Raw genomic sequence first — 21426 nt, 5'->3', positions numbered from 1 at the left:
CCAGAATTTGAGATCGGATCGGTATCCCTCATTTGAGGGTAACTGAGTCAAGGAGGCTGGGGACTGAAGATGCTAAATCGAGCAGCCTAGAAATGAATGACCTCCCTTGGGGAATAATGTGCATGGCAAAATTCAGGTGGCTGAGTAGAGACGGAAGGTCTCGTTTTGAAATGTGGCTGGCTGCTGAATAGGACTGGGCTATTTCGCGGATGCGAGACAATTTTTCGAGGGGGAGGGAAGCTTGCATAAGCTCGGTGTCAAGATTAATGCCCACAAACGTGGTCTATTTTTGCATAGTGGAGGGAATAGGTTTCGGGAGGAATGAGGCTGTTTATGCTTGGAGTGGGGCCGTGATAAGGGGCTGATAGGTCTATAATCAGGCGCTTTTTGCCGGAATATTTGCGAGTGGCGACGCCTACTGGACTTGTTCGGAACACCGGGAAGGGGGGAGAATCGAAAGGGCCGATTATGAATCCTTTAGATAATTCCCTGCTAAGGAGTTGAAATACTATTTTGGGCTCTTTTTGAGCCGTTTGCAGATTTTTTAGAGACGTGGGAAACTGTGGGGGGAGAAATTACTCCTATTTTGAACCCCTGGGAGAGGCCGGTTTAAGAGATGATCGGTGAATACGCGATCAGGGTGGCAGGCTAGTTTGAGAGCCAGGGCTGGGATGTCGATGGGGGTGGATGGATGGGATTCTATGATTTTTAACCCAATTTCTCTTTTTTTGGGGGGGGGGGGGGGGGACTGCCTTGGGGGGGTTTAGACGGGGGGCAGACGGAGCGGGGGTGCGCTTCCCTGTAGGCGCTGCAGACGTGCAGAAAAATGCAATTTAGGATAGGTGCACACTCCTTCATTTTAAATTTATTGCAAATAGACATATTATTATGCATAAGCACCTTGCGCCCCTGGCGGTCTGATTGCGATTGGCTGGAAGGTTCCCTGCTGGAGGAGGGGGGGTGGACTGGGGAAAAACGAGGTGTGGCTGCCGGAAGCCTGGAAGGCAGCTTTAGGGCATAGGGGAGCCGTGTGGCCTATTTCGCCGCAGGAAAAGCAGGTGATCGCCTGATGACCGCCCGTGACCAATACCAATAGCTCGGTATCCAACACGGACCAGTCCAGGCGGGTGTTGGATCGAGTTATGTACAGCGCTGCTTCGCAGAAAACGCTTTGTGGTACTGGTAGAATATGCCCTTCTCGTATTTTAGGTGGAGGTCCCCCACCAGTGCCATGCATTCGTCTAGCTCGGTGCGACGGTTGGGATGCATGGAGCATATTATGTCGTGGAGAACCCCGAACGCAACAAAGAACTCGGTTGGTGATAGCTCTCTGGCAAGACGGGGGTCGGAAGATTTTAGGACGGCCGATACATCTTGGCCGCCCATTATTTTCTTGCTGCACTCAGCAGACGGCAGGATAATACTGACTAAGTTAATATCTCTGCCTTGAAGGATCCTCTGGATTGCTAGCAGGAGAGACAGACAAGATTCGCCCAATGCAATGCGCTTTCATTAAAAGCAAAGCACGGTGGATCAGCGGTGAGCGCTGCTGCCTCAAGCGGAAGGTCGTGGGTTCGAACCCCGGTCCGTCCCAGGTCCCCCCTGTGAGGAGCCTGCACGGCAATATTGGAAACTTGGCATTTGCAATATATCTGATTTTGCGATATGAAGAAAAGAGAGAAAATAATAATGCAAGCATTTTTCACCCAAAGACTTATAGCTCATTAAGCCTTGCCCCTTTTACCTGCATGGGTGAATTAATAGCAGCATTTAGCTACAGCCAGAGTGAATGGCAGAAGCTAGGTTTCATTGCCGACTTGTGGTTCTAGGATTTTCAATGCACTGCTGATGTGCTATTTGCGACCCTGTTAGTTTATGGTTGCCCTTGTTTGAACGGCACAATTTATCACGTGACTCATCAGCAATGGCATTTTTGCAAGAAGTATTGAGATTCTGAATGCATTAAAATCATGAAAAGATACGGTTTAGGGCAGTGATGATGTCAGGCAGCTACAGTATGTGACATCCTTCTGCTGTTGCTGCTCAGCTGGACACGGCGATGGGGAATTCTGGGCGATTGACAGGGCTCGGTGTTGCCTGGAGAGCGATGGATGATCCCTGGTGCGGAAATGCCCCCAACACTGGCCACACACTGGACGACCGGTGTGATCGAGCCGATTTGCTGGTGGATGCTAATGCGGAAGTGCTCTGGATTCTGCACGCTGGACTGACGATGGGCCGCTGGAAGTCATGGAGCCCCGGTGAAGAAAATAATGCGCTGGTGCAAGCTGGACAAAATGGGGCCGCTCGAATTTTGTCTTGAGACTGATGTTGACTTGATGATGGACAGGCTGAAGGGGGAACGCTCTGCATGGAAGTGAGGCCTACGCGGGAGCTGATGAAGGCTGTTTGCTTGAGCCTATTTACTCCGTAAGCGAGACAACTGCTCCAGTGATGATGAACAGCAGCTGAGGATGATCGCTGGGGCTTTCTTGGAGGCGGATTTCTTGGCTCCTTCGCCGCGGCTATGGCCTCCGGAGTGCTGCGCGGACTTTGATCCGGGCGAGACGTCTTGGACCTCCGCGGGGATGGATTGCTTTTTGCGGCCGCGGCCCCTGGTGTGAGGAGCGTCCTTTGTGACGCCTGAATATGAAGCCTGGGGATCTGAGGTTTGCCCTGGGATGGTCGCGCTCTGGGGGAAGGTGTCCACGGCGGCGTTGACCCTCTGAAGCTGCTGCTCGTTTTCGGACTCAGACATGATGATGGACTGAGTGAAGCTTTTGCTCTGGAGATGCTGGATGAATGCAGCTGGTACGAGGTGAGTGATGACTGCACAAGTGTGATTTAAGCTGTGGTGATGGGGCTTTATATAGTACCAGGAGAAGGGCATTTATGATGTCATAACTGATGTAATTTATGATGTCATAACTGATGTCATTTGGGAGAAGGGCATTTATGATGTCATAACTGATGTCATTTGGGCAACTGACGTCGTCATAGAGAAGGTGACGTCGGAGATGGTGACGTCAGTTAGTGATGTCATTTGGGCCGAGGGGTATGACAGCATGGGGTGTCTACCTATGCCTTTTGGTCTTCCATGATTGAAATTCAGTCTAAGACTACACTTCTGCACAGTTTCCATCTTCGAACTCTCTCTCTCTCTCGCTCTCGCTCTCTCTCTCTCTCATTATTATATTATAATTATTTATATGTACAAAACTATCATTTTACCCCTCCTCTTTTAACTTGAATTACCATTTTTCATGTTTGGTTTGACAATTATCCAAAACCATTTACCAAAAAAATCACTATTTTCACTGGCTAACTTGTTAATCTCACTTCTTGATGCACTCCTGTGGGTTTGGGTTTTCTAAAGCATCTTACTGCTGGTTAATACTGTGTATGTATGGGACACTTTTTTCCATAAAATAACAATGAACAGCTACTTTATAGTCTTCACTAATAATAAATAACAGGAGAACTTTCTCTACTGGCTATCAATGGAAACACCTCTTCTATTGGCAAACAAATAACCTTTTGGGATCCGAGATGGTTTCAGCAGTAAGAAACTCTTTTTAAACCAGATCTTGTCTGCTGTTTCTTTGTTTTTTTCCAACCATATTCTGTACAGTTAAATATGTTGTTTTGTATTCTGTTTTTTACACCTTGCATAAGTTAAATTTAATAGACTAAATAATATTTTTAGCTCTGGAAATTAACACAGGCTGGAATTACATAGACAAAAATATCTATGACTCTTTCAAGTCTTTGTGGCTCAGATTTGACCATAACAAACCACATGGAATCTTTTAAACTCTTTGGCTGCATTTACACCAGCATGAAAAGATCTAATGTTGTGATCTTATCCAGTAGTTTGGCAGTGCATGTTCTGCTCTATAGGCTATGTGGCACAGACTTGATTTGTGAATGTCTGATACAAAAAATATCTGAATATTTGAACACATGGATTCTCTTTTTTTCCTGTTAACGCAGCTATCAGAGGATGAGATCTGTACTGCAAGACTTGGAAAACAGATTTTTAGGAGTATACTGTATACATACACATACACACATATACATAATATATGTTGGATTATACATTAAATACTTAATACATTGTTTTTGTCTTTGTGAGTGTGTGTTGGTGTGCTGTCCTGTCAGTATAAAAACCAGTTAAAAGTAGAAGGTGTTTGTTCGCTGATTAAAACCTGTTGGGGGCACGGTAGCGCAGTAGCTGATTAAAACCTGTTGGGGGCACGGCAGCGCAGTAGCTGATTAAAACCTGTTGGGGGCACGGTAGCGCAGTAGCATTCCTGCCTCGCACTCTCGCCTCAGCTCTAGGAAAAATCATCTTACATTGGTGTTATGGATGTAAGCCCTCTTGAGACAAATGCATTTTTAACTCTTTTTCCAACAATAGCTTTTGGGCCTTGCAGGGCTTTGAGGTGGTAGGCAAGGCTCAACATGGTGCATTCATTTAGACCAGTGATAAGGACTAGCCTACTATGTCAAAGTCATGTATCTGAAATTATGGAACAAAGAAGTGCTTAACTCCAACTCCAACTTCAACTTCTTCAGATGCTGACTCAAGAAATAAACGATATAGAAAAATGTCTGCACACTATAGTACGTATATCTAATCATATTTTCACAGACCAAGGCCATTGTATAATAAATATTAATGGATGATATTTTGAGTGTCAACTTTTTGTCATTTTGCCTTTCCTCCAGCAGGAGGAAGTTGAGCCATTTTTGAGGGAATATTGAGATTATTTTGATGTGTCTCTGCATGTGGAAGTTGGAGGTCTACTGCTTTGAACCTGCATTTACAGTACATGTTCAGTGTAGCATTGCCTCGCTATATTTTGAAGCAATATGTGCGCTTGACAATTAACATTTGTGGGCTCTTTTAAATAGTCACTATATTTCATGACTATTCACGTTTAATGTAACTTAATTTATAAACCCGAAATTGTACACATATATAATAATTGTTATGTCACTCACATTGTAAAACTATTCTAAACTGTAAGGCTGGTATATTTTCACAGGAACTCCATTTCTATATTATATGTCTGAGACTGTAGAATACAATTTAGCGCTTGTGACTTCAAGTCATCAACTCCTCCCTCAGAGCGTCAGACACCCTGAGTCAGTCAATAACATGGCCTTGGACTCACTCCACCCGTCTACAAATCAAAATCCCACCTTTGATAGCCTACTGTGTATCATGAGGTACCTCACATATTTCACTTTTTTACTTAATGGTAGCCTACTTGATATGGATTGTAGAAGACACATGGCCTACTTGTGACACTTTATGGTATAGCCTACCTAACTTCTATTTTATTGTTTTTATGGTATATTCATGCCTCTCTTATAATATCTCTGGGGCGGCTGTGGCTCAGGAGGTAGAGCGGGTCGTCCACTAATCGCTTTGGATAAAAGAGGTCGGTGGTTCGATTCCCGCCTCCTCCAGTTTGCATGTTGAAGTGTCCTTGGGCAAGATACTGAACCCCAAATTGCTCCCGATGGTGTGCCAGCATCCTGTATGGTAGCCTGCTGCCATCGGTGTATGAATGTACCTACTGATTGTAAAGCGCTTTGGATAAAAGCGCTATATAAATGCAGGCCATTTACCATTTACCATCTCTAATATCTCTATGTTGATATTTTTTCCCACCCGAGTGTGAGCAACTGTAGCATGACTCAATTTCCCCTCAGGGATCAATAACTTTTTCTGAATGATTCTGATTCTGAAGTCAATTCCAAGATCAGTTGAGATAAAGATTGCCCCAAGGGCGTTGAGATCAAGACCAAAATTATTATTATTGTTGTGTGTGACACACATAATAATAATTATAGCTGCTGCGCAGCAATGGGTCGTGGCCGGGCAAGTCTCAAGTCTTTTAGCTATAGTCCAAGTCACGTCTCAAGGCTTTAGTCACAAGTCCAAGTCAAGTCTCAAGTCTCTTATGGATGAGCTTTCTATCATCTGCTGCATGCAATCCAGTCTGCTTAGATTAGAACACTGCCGTTCATGACAGGGCTGGGGCAGAAGGCAGCAGGTTAAGTACATGGCAGTTGAACATACTGTAGAAGCGGAGAGAGTAGGGACAGTGGAGGCAGAGAGAGATAGACTGAAAAATTGCTTATTTATACTTTGGCATGTATGACATCACCGATGACATGACAGCAACAACTATGACATCACCCACCCAGTCTGCTCAGCCAGGAAGGATGACATCATTAATGACATAATCACTGATGACATCATTGATGACATCATTGATGACATAATCACTGATGACATCATTGATGACATCATCACTGATGACATCACTTTAGGCTATAAATGAGGGCAGAATTCAAAATACTGTCAAAAATTCAGTTTTGTGTAATTTAGCAGGGCTAGCTAACGTTAACATTCAAGAGTAGCTACTTTCTAGCTAACGGGTGATATATTTCATATTAGCAACGAATTGTTTCTCCATCTGCTGTCTTATATCAGTATTCACAATGACCGAGGATGTCCAGAAGCACTCAGTCCACACACTGGTCTTCAGGTCTCTTAAAAGGACGCATGATATGTTTGTGTCTGATCATGCGAAACCAGTCGCACTGGATGATCAAAGCCATAAGGTGAAGATGGATGCCAAGCTGAGAGCAGACTACAGTGCAGTGTTACACATGCCAGTCCTGAAGGAAGGCAAGGAGAGAGGCTCACACGTCCCGGGTGGCCTGCAGGTCCACCCAGGCTACACACAGCCAGGAGATGACCCAGACTACCTGATCACTGGGACACATGCTTACCCCTCTGGACCTGGAATCGCCTTGACTGCTGACACAAAGATACACAGGTTGCCCAGTGAGGGAGGAGTCCATTCCATGGCAATGGTGTTGCCCCCCTTACAAGCCAGGCAGGAGGCCAGTCGCACAGTCGCCAGCGTTGGTGACATCCTTAGACATGCAGGAGGAGCAGAGAGATCTCAGCCTCACTCAAATGCTGTGTCACTGATGGAAGGAGGAGGCACCAGAAATTCTGCTCTCACAAGAAAAGCACCAACCATGCCTAAACCGCAGTGGCATCCACCATGGAGACTATTTCGGGTCATCAGTGGCCATCTTGGCTGGGTGAGGTCCATAGCTGTCGAGCCTGGGAATCAGTGGTTTGTCACAGGGTCTGCTGACCGAACCATAAAGATCTGGGACCTGGCCAGTGGGAAGCTGAAACTCTCCCTGACCGGGCACATCAGTACGGTCCGTGGTGTGGCGGTCAGCACCTGCAGTCCTTACCTCTTCTCCTGTGGAGAAGACAAGCAAGTCAAGTGTTGGGATCTGGAGTACAACAAGGTCATCAGGCACTACCACGGACACCTGAGTGCTGTGTATGACTTGGACCTTCATCCAACCATCGACGTGCTGGTGACATGCAGCAGAGATGCCACAGCAAGGGTGTGGGACATCAGGACAAAAGCCAACGTGCACACCCTGTCCGGCCACACCAACACTGTGGCCACAGTCAGATGCCAGGCTGCAGAGCCACAAATCATCACCGGCAGCCACGATTCAACCATCAGGCTGTGGGATTTGATTGCTGGGAAGACCAGAGCCACGCTGACCAACCATAAGAAGTCTGTCCGAGCTGTGGTGTTGCACCCGAGACAATACACCTTTGCCTCTGGCTCTGCTGACAACATCAAGCAGTGGATGTTCCCAGACGGCAGCTTCATCCAGAACCTGTCTGGTCACAACGCCATCATCAACACTCTGGCTGTGAACTCAGATGGCGTGTTGGTGTCTGGAGCCAACAATGGAACCATCCATATGTGGGATTGGAGAACAGGCTACAACTTCCAGAGAATCCATGCGGCTGTGCAGCCTGGTTCCCTGGACAGTGAGTCGGGGATCTTTGCCTGTGTGTTCGACAACTCGGAAAGCCGACTGATCACCGCCGAGGCTGACAAGACCATCAAGGTGTACAAGGAGGATGACACAGCTACGGAAGAAAGCCACCCAGTCAACAGGAAACCAGAGATCCTCAAGAGGAAAAGATTCTAAAGATTTTTTTTATTATAATTATTGTTCTCATTTATGTTGTCATAGAAAACCACCTTGAAAAACTTTTCTACCAGGCCACCTGTTGTAGATGTAGCCATCAATTTTGCTTGTTAGTGCTTATTCATTAGACAAATTTCCATAACAAACGCTACGTTGACAATATCTGACACCCATTGGACAGAAGAACTTCACCCAGTGTTCCTCTTTTATTCTAACAACCATTTGCAGTCTTCGTTGTATGATGTTATTCCAATAAAGCTGCCATTTTGGACTGCCAGGAACCTCGCTGAATGTTTGTTCTTGATAATGACGGCTCTCTGGTGGCTCTGGTCCATCTGGTCCACCAACAGCAGCCACTCCTCGGCCTCAGAGGGACTGGCCTTAGAGTACACATAGTCCTCACTGGGCTCAAACCCTGCATTGGGACAGACAATGAGGCCTCATTCTTTTGTATTGACTCAACAGATTGGCTAATTGTACATACAGGGAATCAAACATTTCCCCTTTTTTATGGCTTGCAATTTGATGTTTATATTGCTGCATTAACACGTTGAGTGCCATAGCCGAGATATCTCGTCTTACATAATCCAGCGGTTAAGTGCCATAGACGAGCTATCTCGTCTTACATAAACATTTATTTTTTTTGACGGTGGGACATCAATCAACCCCTTTTACATCTTCGAGATCACTATTGGAGCAAGAGAATGTGTATAATCTATTTTACCGACCACTAAGTGGCGACAGTTCTCTCCAGACAGAGACAGAAAGCCACAGCCACGGGACCCGTGGACCAAAAGCAGCCGCCTCCCGCTTGGCGATTTTACAGTCAGGAACGAACGAGCCTCATTCTCATACTGTAGGCGGGGACGCTTCGCGCTGCTGCGGTGGGGGGTTCCAGAAATGGACTGGGTGAGCAGCATAAAGCCTAGAGTCGCACGGGGCTTAATCGGGGCTCTCAAACCCAAGAGACAGTGAGACCTATCCACACTCGCTGCCAGGGAGAGAGGCTGCTCAACTCGCTGCAAACTCCCAGCAGCAGAGCACTCCGCAGCACAGACGGAGGGAGGAGTTTGGAGACACACACACTCTCTCTCTCTCTCTCTCTCTCTCTCTGAGAGAGAGAGAGAGAGAGAGAGAGAGAGAGAGCGCACAGAGTGGGAGACAAGGGCACCCATAATCACAGGCACGTGAGGTGGTTCTAAAAATCCATTTATCTCCAAACTCTCTGAAAATCTCTGAAACCATGCTGTACTCAACGGCTAATATCTACATAACTACTAACTCTGCAAACTAACTCTTTTAGAGAAAGCACACATTCTATTAGTTATTTTTAGATGATTGGTGTTCACGAATTCTTAACAGAAAATAATCCTCGGCTCTTGTAAAATGAGCCAGAATCCTCAAAAAAAAACCTGGCACAACTTACCTACAGGATTGAAAAAATGGCTGGCACTCAATGTGTTAATAAAGGGCACAGTTTTTTTCCAAAAAAAAAAGAATTCTAGCTAACGTTGCTGCTATTGTTGCAACATTCAATTGTACCAAACAATTTGAGTTTAATGAATGTTTACCCCGCTTTTTTATTTACATAAACTTACCGTGTGTTCAGTCTTCTGCAACCATGCGATCTGTGCGACGCTTGACAAAAGCCAGCTCCAGCCACTTAGAATTTGAATGGGCGCCAATAATTATTGAACCTGCGCGAGCTATGAATCTGGCCAATAATACTCTTCTTCTTCTTCTTCTTCTTCTTCTAATGTTTTATGGCGGTTGGCAAACAGCTTTTGTGCATTACCGCCACCTTCTGGATTTTAGCAGTTACAAAAATATTCTCTTCAGTGTGAAAAACAAAACGAGTCCACCCAAAATACATAATAGCGTCCATTCTTCTGTCACCCAGACTCACTCGTCTGGGTTTTATCAAATGCTTCCCTCAGTATATTGTCTAGATCTTTCCCAGTTACATCCACCACGTCCAAAAACCTCCTGGCAGCGTCCAGCACCATCTCGATTCTCTCCGTCTTCCCCGTCACATCAACAGCACAGTTGACCACCATGGCCAAAAATCTCCTCTTTTCTACACATATAATGTCAGCTCGATCCGTTTCCTGCTTTTTCTTCTCCGGTTCCTTCTGTACCACCATCCTATTCAGTGGCGGACTGCATAATCGGGCACGTCGGGCAAATGCCCGGTGGCCTGGCCTGGCCTGGCCTGGCCTGCAAAAAAAAAAAAAAAAAAAAAAAAAAAAAAATTTTTTTTGGAAATCGGGCTTCAAACGGCCCAAATCTGGCTTTAAACGACCCAAATTGGGCTTCAAACGGCCCAAATCTGGCTTCAAACGGCCCAAATTGGGCTTCAAACGGCCAAAATTGAGCTTCAGACGGCCCAAATTTTTCGCCGCCGCCCTTCGGACGCCGGCACGCGCGTCGGCCCGTATCAGCCTGGCCTGCTTGGTATCTAATGCCCGGCCTGAATTAGGATCCCAGTCCGCCCCTGATCCTATTCCTTTCTTAATTTCTCTCCCACCCCCATCTCTTAGCAGCTTCCACATACGACATTCCCCTAGTTTCTCTTATCCTATTCACTTCCTTTTCTTTCTTTCTCCTTGGACACTGCACAGACCCTGTATAGTGATTTCCCTCACAATGTAAGCACTTAGCTTGTTCTTTCTCCGTGCACCTCTCTTCACTGCATTCCTCCTTTCCGCATCTGCCACACTTTCTCTCTTTATTACACACAGCAGCCACATGCCCGTATTCTTGACAACAGTAACACCTCAAGGGAGCTCTTTCAAACGGCCTTACCTTATAACACACATAATCACAGTACACTCTCTCTGGTAATTTACCATCAAATGTCAAGCACACAGATTCACTATCCTCCTTTTTCCCTTCACGGAATCTCGTCAATCTCCTTCCATCTTTTACATCTTCAACCTTGAAAAAAACTTGAAAGTCCACTGACACTGGCACACCGCTTACCACACCTTTCTTCCATGTTTTGTCCCCGAGCGGGAAGCTCTCCACACGCACATTGTCACTCTGACTCTCGCCGACCGAATACATTTTTAGGGCTTCCTCCCTCTGCTTTTCTGACACACATTCAACTACAACCATACCACTCCTAGTTATCTTTATCGATCGCACAGCACCAACTCTTCTGCCAATATACCTGCCTATTGCATGTGGATCTTTAAAAACACCGTCCACCTTTTCCATAGCCACTATTCCAACAATGAAGGACTCCTTTTTCTTCACCCCACCTTCCTCGTCTGAATCACTTAATTAAAAAATTCAACTCCATTCGTGGAAACCAAATAAATTCCTCGTTTGAAATATTATTAGCCTATTACAGTATAATGAATCTTGAAAGACCCAACTGCTTCGTTGTGTTTTAGGGAGTTTAAGCTCTTAACGTTATAATACAACATAGCCTATTAGCGATACACTCTTAACGTTATAATACAACATAGGCTATTTTATGAGCTTATGTCATTAGCCATTTTTTCATGTAAAACCTTATTCTGCAAAGTAACTCCAGTCGGCAGATACATGTAGTGGAGGAAGAAGACACCGGTATCTGTTTCACAGCTAGCAGAGCAGGATGGTGGAAGCCCCAGGCCACAGCTAGCAGAGCAGGATGGTGAAAGCCCCAGGCCACAGCTAGCAGAGCAGGATGGTGGAAGCCCAGGCCACAGCTAGCAGAGCATGATGGTGGAAAACCCAGGCCAACAGCTAGCAGAGCAGGATGGTGAAAGCCCCAGGCCACAGCTAGCAGAGCAGGATGGTGGAAACCCCAGGCCACAGCTAGCAGAGCAGGATGGTGGAAACCCCAGGCCACAGCTAGCAGAGCAGGATGGTGGAAGCCCCAGGCCACAGCTAGCAGAGCAGGATGGTGAAAGCCCCAGGCCACAGCTAGCAGAGCAGGATGGTGAAAGCCCCAGGCCACAGCTAGCAGAGCAGGATGGTGGAAGCCCCAGGCGACAGCTAGCAGAGCAGGATGGTGGAAGCCCCAGGCGACAGCTAGCAGAGCAGGATGGTGGAAGCCCCAGGTGACAGCTAGCAGAGCAGGATGGTGGAAGCCCCAGGCCAACAGCTAGCAGAGCTGGATGGTGGAAGCCCCAGGCCAACAGCTAGCAAAGCTGGATGGTGGGTGGTGAAGGCCCCAGGCCACAGCTAGCAGAGCTGGATGGTGGGCGGTGGGTGGTGAAGGCCCCAGGCCACAGCTAGCAGAACTGGATGGTGGATGGTGGAGGCCACAAGCCACAGCTAGCAGAGCAGGGTTGGTGGATGGTGAAAAGCCCCAGGCCACAGCTAGCAGAGCTGGATGGTGGATGGTGAAAAGCCCCAGGCCACAGCTAGCAGAGCTGGATGGTGGATGGTGAAAAGCCCCAGGCCACAGCTAGCAGAGCTGGATGGTAGATGGTGAAAAGCCCCAGGCCACAGCTAGCAGAGCTGGATGGTGGTGGATGGTGGAGGCCCCAGGCCACAGCTAGCAGAGCTGGATGGTGGATGGTGAAAAGCCCCAGGCCACAGCTAGCAGAGCTGGATGGTGGATGGTGGAGGCCCCAAGCCACAGCTAGCAGAGCTGGATGGTGGATGGTGAAAAACCCCAGGCCACAGCTAGCAGAGCTGGATGGTAGATGGTAAAAGCCCAGGCCCAGGCTGAAGCTAGCAGATAGTCCATCCACAAACTCCAAAGAGAATAACACGTGTTCCCAAACTTCGCAAAAGGGTGAAATTACTGATTGTAAACCAATTTCAAAGACATTGAACACTGAACAGAGACACAGGACAAAACACAGTTGCCGCCATCTTGAATTGGGGGGAAATGCATTTATTCCACCAAATGTAGATACAGGAATTAAAGACTCACGAGCATCACACGTTTGTGTTTTACTCTAAATGTATTCAATATTCAAATCAGACAATACGGACACCATAGAATCAAATAATTTTTGAAACTTGTTTTTGTGGAACCAATTAAGTCAAAACAAAAACACATAATTAACAAGCCCAGATCCTGTGCAGATGCACGCCGCTCCATCTGATGAAGTGCATCACTTCACATTTATGAGGTCATGTGCTTCATAATCACGGACCTGAATTTGGCTTGTTATTCCCTCGGCTGTGCCGTGGGAAATACTGCCATTCTATGGCCATAAAAACTAAAATGATCACAACACTGAACAAAGTATTGATGGCGTTCCTGCAGTAGTCGTGCGACGGACTCCCACTATGAGTTTATGAGAGCAAAGCTGTGTTTACTGATGCGAGAGTCTGAGTTAGGGGTTAGGGGGCTACGCCTAACCCCATTTTGGAGAAGTGGAGAGGGCTGAGGAGAGAGGTCACTGTCCCAGGAACAAGGCCATGGGGTCGTCTGCCCGGCAGCGCTTCATGCGGAAGGCCTCCATCTCGGCCTCGGAGGGCTCCTTCACTTCCTCCAGGCTTTGGTAGGGCCTCTTCCGCTCATCCACCTGCATGATGGCCTCTACCTGCTTCAGCCGCTTGTCCTCTGCATCAAGGGCCTTTCGCAGCTTCTCTTTCTTCTTCTCTTCATCCTCAGAGTCGCTGCTATCAGAGTCGTGCTGCTTCTTCTTGTTCTTCTTGCTCTTCTTCTTCTTTTTCTTCTCTTTCATCTTTTCTTTGTGCATCTCCAGCAGAGTCTTCGGCTGTTCTTCCTCCTGTAGCTCCTCTAGTCCATCGTCAAATGGAACACAAGCTGAGCTGGTTGCAGTTTTAATGCCAGCCTCTCCTGTGCAGTAGCTCTGTTTGACCATGGAGTGGCAGCACTTAAAGCCCCAGTAGCCGTCCCTCCAGTACGAGCCCCAGATACACGTGTGGTTGTTGATGAGCACGTCCTCCTCATACTTGGAGCGGGCCACAGCCTTGTCGAGTCCTTTGAGCACAACGCCGTAGCGAGAGTACTCCACGTAGTCCTCCGTCTGGGCCAACAGCAGCTCCCGCGGAGGCGCGTCCAGATGCTCCTCGCCTCCGTACCTCTCTAGGATGGTCTCCTTCTGTTTCTCTTTGAAGTCCTCCTTCTTGACCTTGAAGGACTGGTGCAGCAGCTCCAGCTTGGTGGGGTCGGCCTGCAGGTGCACCTCAGAGCCCTTCTCATAGGCCTCCCAGGCAAACAACTGCGTCTGAGCCATGGTGACCGTGTCTCCACTGTAGCGCACAAAGTTGTCTCCAGCGTACCCCACTTCGTCAGGGGTCATGCCAGTGTTCGAGTACGGGTTCTCCCTCATAGCTCGAGTCTTGGGGTCATAGTAGGCAGAATTTGGATCCAGATTCCTCAGGTACTTAGCAATGTCTTCTCTGATACGCAGATTCCTGACTGTGATTCGTCGCTTGGAGTCAAAGTTCTGACCGGGCATGTCGATGTCATCGGCATATTTATCTTCATCCTCATCCTCACTGTCGTATTCCCGCTCACCTTGGTCATTGAGTTTTCCTGAGGCCAACTCATCCTGAAGCTTCTGGGCCTTCAGCGTCCTTTTGGCCAGGTCTACTTTGGCGTACTCCTCCACGATACGGTGGTGATCTTCAGAGTTATACCCGTTCCAGCGATCCCGCTTCCCATCATAGTCCAATGAAAGCTCGACCTGTGAATGCTCATCTGGAGCCATGCTTGTGCCCGTGAACTTTGCCCCCACTTTTCTGGGCCGCTCTAAGCAGTCTTTCTTCTTGTGTGTCATGGCACCACAGTTTTCACAAGAGCCCTTCCGGAATTTAGTGCTGGCCGGTTTTTCTTGCACCCCTCTCTTGTACCACTCGAAGATGGTCGAGAACTGCTCTTCCTCTTCTTCCTGTGGCCTTTGATGCTTTAGGGTGGGCCTTTTGGATGGGTCGATGTACCACGGCACTGATGAAATATACTGCGGGATGTGGGGGTTAATGTCCTTTCCCTCCTCGTCCACCTCAGCTGGAGCGTTTCCCAGTTTTCTTTGCTCCTCCAGCTCCTTCTTCTTCCTCCAGTCCTCCCTGGTCATCTTCTTGGGCTCATCCAGGCCCAATATCCCATCTGAGACAGCTGGCGTCTCCTCCGTCATGGCTGAATCTGAGAGTTCACCCTTGTGAAGATCCGAAAATCAAAACGCTGGCTGTTTGTTCCTTCGTAAAATAAGCAAATTTCTCCTTAGCTGGCTGTATTTTTTAACTTTGTTTTGTTCCTCCAGGGACCCCCCAAGCAAACAAGGATCCTTGAGTATCTCCAAAGTTCCTTGAGGCTCTACTAATTCTAAGAATGTACATGCTTTGAATCCCTTAGTTTTAGCTATGCAGTGTTCTAAGCAGACTGGATGGCATCCAGCAGATGATAGAACGCTCATCCATAAGAGACTTGAGACTTGACTTGGACTTGTGACCAAAGATGTGAGACTTTTTTCTTCCTGATTTCCTTAGAAACGAATTGCACATGCCTCCACACTTCACATGTCACAATCATGGATTGCCATGGTGCCAGGTGGGAAACGTTGAAATATCGTACCGGAGGGTCAAAATGATCGCTTTTGGAGGGAAATTGTGCTTCCACCACTTATATAGCCTCAGCCAGGGAGGATTTATGACATCACTGATGACATCACAATTGCTCGAGTGACAGCACTATGATGACATCACAATTGCTCGAGTGACATCACTGATGACATCACAATTGCTCAAGTGACATCACTGATGACATCACAATTCACCGATTGGTGACATCATCACTGATGTCAGACACAGCCCACTAACACCGCCCGCCCACTAGTGATGATGATGATGATCATTGTAGCTACACGCACACACACACACACACACACACACACACACACACACACACAGCTGTTTCATCCAGGGGTCAGCATGTATAGCTAGCCTGGGTAAACCCAGCCTCCACGTGACCTGCTCTCAGAGCAGGTCTGAGACGTCTAATGTATAGCTAGATACCTGCCGGCGCTCCACTGTGGCATGCAGACTATTTGCTAAATGCTAATGCTAAATGTCAGATGGGCATTGTAGCTACACGCACGCACGCGCGCACGCACGCACGCACACACACACACACACCCACACACACAAAGTGGATCAATGAGCAGAACAGCTGATGGGATTGTCAGCCCTGTTTATGCAACTGGATATAAGCTAATGAATGGTAAATGGTAAATGGTCTGCATTTATATAGCGCTTTTATCCAAAGCGCTTTACAATGAGTAGATAGTCTACATTCACCCATTCATACACCAATGGCGGCGGGCTGCCGCGCAGGGTGCCTACACACCATCGGGAGCAAGGAGGGTTAAGTGTCTTGCCCAAGGACACAGCGACGGCAGCTGGGAGGGAGCGGGGATCGAGCCGCCAACCCTTGCGTCATTGGCCGACCCGCTCTACCTCCTGAGCTAAAGCCACCCCACATTATGCGCACACACAAATACACTTTCTCATGGTGTATACAAACAAACACACACGCACAGACACACACACACAAATACATTTTCTCACGGTGTATACAAACACACACGCACAGACACACACACACACACACACACACACACGATAACACAACCGACAAACTATATATCTATGCATGTCTAGTCATTTAATTGTTGGAAACCAACACTGATTTCCAATAGGCCTTCAACCAAATTTGAAACATATTGTAGGCGACAAAAACAACACACAAGCAACACTGACAGCTCAATATTTAGGACCAGTCTGCTAATATGAGTCAGTCAGACCCCTTTTGCTCAATCTGAGTTGTCTCAATGCCTCGAAATCCCTCCTTAACCCATTGATACCTGATGCAGCATTTGCGTGTATATCCCTCATTTGTGTGTGTATCCCTTTAAGACCGCGGACCGCGTGACGCGGTTCGCGGTCTTAAAGGGATACACACACAAATGCTGCATCAGGTATCAATGGGTTAACCTGTGTGATTTGCTTCATCTAGGCCCCTCCTTCCTGATGAATAACATGCATCATAAAGTACAGGTGCTTCTTGTGTTCTGCACACTAACGTCTCCTTTTGTGTTTCCACAGTGATGTCAGACTTCCCCTCTGCGGAGCACTGGTGGATCGCCCTGGGTGAGAGACTTGACGGTCTCAGTTTGTTTGTTCATCCATCTGTCTGTCTCTATCTGTCTGCACTCCCATCGGCAGAACATGCCCTATTTCTCTCCGTCTCTCCACTTGTGAGCTTCTATTTCTGTACAGTACATCTGTCTATCAATCATATTTACTGGTTGACGTACAGCAGCTCCCTGTCTCCCCGCCTCGCCCTCAGATTCCGGCTTAGTGAGAATGATATTTGGGGTCACAGCTACTGACCTTCAAACTCTCTCTCTCTCTATGTTGTTTTGTATTCTGTTTTTTACACCTTGCATAAGTTAAATTTAATAGACTAAATAATATTTTTAGCTCTGGAAATTAACACAGGCTGGATTTACATAGACAAAAATATCTATGACTCTTTCAAGTCTTTGTGGCTCAGATTTGACCATAACAAACCACATGGAATCTTTTAAACTCTTTGGCTGCATTTACACCAGCATGAAAAGATCTAATGTTGTGATCTTATCCAGTAGTTTGGCAGTGCATGTTCTGCTCTATAGGCTATGTGGCACAGACTTGATTTGTGAATGTCTGATACAAAAAATATCTGAATGTGACTGTTCAGACGTCTATGCCACATGTGATCAGAAAATCAGATGTTTTTTTCTGAAATGATGAGAAAACACATGGATTCTCTTTTTTTCCTGTTAACACAGCTATCAGAGGATGAGATCTGTACTGCAAAGACTTGGAAAACAGATTTTTAGGAGTACGGCAGCCTCAGGTGAAATATTTTATACAGTTTACAGTTTAGCTCGATGTAAATATATATACTGTATACATACACATACAGACATATACATAATATATGTTGGATTATACATTAAATACTTAATACATTGTTTTTGTCTTTGTGAGTGTGTGTTGGTGTGCTGTCCTGTCAGTATAAAAACCAGTTGAAAGTAGAAGGTGTTTGTTCGCTGATTAAAACCTGTTGGGGGCACGGCAGCGCAGTAGCTGATTAAAACCTGTTGGGGGCACGGTAGCGCTGTAGCATTCCTGCAGTCTCAGCCAGGAAGGATGACATCATTGATGACATAATCACTGATGACATCATTGATGACATCATCACTGATGACATCATTGATGACATCATCACTGATGACATCACTTTAGGCTATAAATGAGGGCAGAATTCAAAATACTGTCAGAAATTCAGTTTTTGAGATGCAATTCTTAGACTTTGCACACTTCAACTACTCTGACAGCAAAATCTTGTCCATTTTTTTTGTTTGTTGAACGCTTGTGAACATTCTTTGAACAACGCGTCGACCAATTTTGGCCCTGCCCGCTCTCCGTACAGGAACAACACGTTCCCCTGTCGTATAACAAACATGTACGTTAGGTAGCTGACTGGATCTTAGGCAAGCTTTATTGGCCATAACGGCATGTCTTTATTATAGGTAGGACATTGCAACATTGATAACTAAAATGGAGACTGAAAATAGACCCAGAAAGAGACTCCACGGGGAGGAAGAAAGGTGGGGCTCAGAGGGTTCTGAGGATGACGACTACGTTCCATACATTCCTGTCAAAATAAGAAAACAACAAATGCTGCAGAAGATGTTGCGTGTGCGGGGGAAGGCAGTGGAGGACGAGCTGAGAGACAGCGGAGGAAAGCAGAGGGACGAGGATGAAGGTCTCGGTCCACGCTCCAATGTCAGTCTCCTGGACAAGCATCAGCACCTCAAGGAGAAAGCAGAAGCCCGTAAGGAGTCGGCCAAGGAGAAGCAGCTGAAAGAGGAAGAGAAGATTCTTGAGAGCGTTGCAGAGGGAAGAGCTCTGATGTCTGTGAAGGAAATGGCCAAAGGTATCATATATGATGATCCAATCAAAACTAGCTGGAAGGCTCCGCGCTACATCCTGAACATGCCCGACGCCAGACACGAGCGCGTCAGGAAGAAGTTCCACATCCTGGTCGATGGAGACAGCATTCCTGCTCCAATCAAAAGCTTCAGAGAGATTAAACTTCCCCCAGCGATTCTGAAAGGTTTGAAAAAGAAAGGCATTGTCCACCCGACACCAATTCAAGTCCAAGGAATCCCCACAATTCTGTCGGGTCGGGACATGATTGGCATCGCCTTCACCGGTTCAGGAAAGACGTTGGTCTTCACTCTGCCCATCATCATGTTCTCCCTGGAGCAGGAGAAGAGGCTTCCTTTCCGCAAGAGAGAGGGACCTTATGGACTCATCATCTGTCCATCACGAGAGTTGGCGAGGCAAACCCACGGCATCATAGAGTATTACTGTAAGCTGCTGGAGGAGGAGGGTGCTCCTCAGCTGCGCACGGCCCTCTGCATAGGAGGCATGTCTGTCAAAGACCAGATGGAGGTGGTTAAACATGGCGTCCACATGATGGTTGCCACCCCTGGCAGACTGATGGACTTGCTGCAGAAGAAGATGATCAGTCTGGATATCTGCCGCTACCTGGCTCTGGATGAGGCCGATAGGATGATAGACATGGGCTTTGAGGAGGACATCAGAACCATCTTCTCCTACTTCAAGGGCCAGAGACAAACACTGCTTTTCAGTGCCACTATGCCCAAGAAGATCCAGAACTTTGCCAAGAGTGCGCTGGTCAAACCCATCACTATAAATGTTGGCAGGGCCGGTGCTGCCAGCTTGGATGTCATTCAGGAGGTGGAATATGTCACAGAGGAGGCCAAGATGGTGTACCTGCTTGAGTGTCTCCAGAAAACGCCGCCTCCTGTGCTGATGTTTGCTGAGAAGAAAGCAGATGTAGACGCCATTCATGAGTATCTGTTGCTAAAGGGAGTGGAGGCTGTGGCTATCCATGGAGGAAAAGATCAGGAGGAAAGAACTAAAGCTATCGAAGCATTCAAAGAAGGAAAGAAAGATGTGTTGGTTGCCACGGACGTTGCCTCCAAGGGTCTGGATTTCCCTGCTATCCAGCACGTGGTGAATTACAACATGCCCGAGGAGATAGAAAATTACGTCCATAGAATTGGAAGAACTGGGCGATCGGGGAAGACTGGTATTGCCACAACCTTCATCAACAAAGGCTGCGATGAGTCAGTACTGATGGATCTGAAAGCCGTGCTGATTGAGGCGAAGCAGAAGGTTCCCCCTGTCCTCCAGACGGGAGACGAGACCATGCTGGACATCGGAGGAGAGAGAGGCTGTACATTTTGTGGTGGTCTTGGCCATCGTATTACAGACTGTCCGAAGCTGGAGGCCATGCAGACCAAGCAGGTCACCAATATCGGGCGGATGGACTACCTGGCTCACAGCTCCATGGACTTCTAAGGTCTTTCTCTCAAGATGGATCATTCTTCACTGCTGGACTGAATTGTGAAATATTTCTGAGAAAACTGTACAGTATTTGTTGTTGTTATTGAACTAAGTCATTGTATTTTTATCATTGCCTAACATAGCTCACAGGTCTGATAGAGGAAATGGTTATGTTGCACATCTTTTGCCTTTTTGCCCCTATTTTCTCATACTTGTTGTGTTGCTTTTGTAACATACGTTTACTAGTCTGTAAATAAAATCAAAATACCTGCTTCGCCAGCATGCGCTTTCCCTCGCTTACTCTCGGCAGCTGGCCCACCATTAACACGCTGCAGTATCGCACTGAAAGGCACAGTAAAACGCAGAAGTTGCACTATCAGAAAGAAACAATAATTCCTTTCAGATTACTGATAGAGTAAAAGCATTAATCTCTTACCGAATGGTCAACACTCAAACTTGAGGGCACGGCAAACGTGTCGCTGTCCTCCCACCCGCAAGAGAGTCTAAAACAAGAAGTCGCACTGTCAGAAAGAAACACAATGATTCTCTTCAAATTACTTATAAAGTAACACACTCTTAATCTCTTACCGACTGAACAGACACTCAAGCCTAACTTGAGGACGCGCCAAACTTTTCCTCTGTCCTGCCCGGAAGATTCTAATACAAGACACACCTCCCCTACTATATACGCAACAATATTATAGCCTTCTCATCATGTGATGACTCTAGTTCATTTATTTATTTGTTCCTGGTGTTGTTGTTGTTGTTGTTGTTAAAACTATTTAACAGCCCAACTCCATCGCAGTGGTTTCTTCATTTTCTTTTGGGAACTATTTTATTTTATTTGGGAAACTTTAATATTGGTTTGTTTGGAATATGGAACTGAAACTGCTAAAATGCAAAACATTCATAACATTAATTAATCATATTCATTAAACCATATAATCACAGTATCATAGGACCGATTCTCCTTATGACACTTCAAAACACTTAATTATTAGTGGCCGGGCCAGCGAAGCG

At 46.8% G+C, this 21426-nt stretch overlaps 1 protein-coding gene and 2 pseudogenes across 3 annotated transcripts; 2 read left to right on the top strand and 1 right to left on the bottom strand.

Moving 5' to 3' along the window:
- Positions 1–6489: 6489 nt before the first annotated feature.
- Positions 6490–8061, top strand: LOC310782570 (pleiotropic regulator 1 pseudogene; annotated as a pseudogene). The gene has a single exon. The product of its transcript is annotated as a pleiotropic regulator 1 pseudogene (transcript).
- A 5348-nt stretch (positions 8062–13409) lies between these two features.
- On the bottom strand, positions 13410–15206 carry LOC310782453 (pre-mRNA-splicing factor SLU7-like; the record flags this gene model as incomplete). The annotated part of the gene is made up of 1 exon (XM_083643125.1): positions 13410–15206. Exon 1 carries the CDS (start codon positions 15114–15116, stop codon positions 13410–13412), a length of 1707 nt encoding a protein of 568 aa, XP_083499251.1. The 5' UTR covers positions 15117–15206.
- A 3283-nt stretch (positions 15207–18489) lies between these two features.
- Positions 18490–20472, top strand: LOC310782464 (putative ATP-dependent RNA helicase DDX41 pseudogene; annotated as a pseudogene). Its single transcript has one exon. The product of its transcript is annotated as a putative ATP-dependent RNA helicase DDX41 pseudogene (transcript).
- The last annotated feature ends 954 nt before the right edge of the window (positions 20473–21426 follow it).

This window comes from Poromitra crassiceps (assembly GCF_964638095.1).
Source record: "Poromitra crassiceps genome assembly, chromosome: 9".
In the NCBI taxonomy this organism is placed as follows: Eukaryota; Metazoa; Chordata; class Actinopteri; order Beryciformes; family Melamphaidae; genus Poromitra; species Poromitra crassiceps.
Note: the sequence above shows the minus strand (reverse complement) of the source record. Positions and strands in the feature narration are given on the sequence as shown.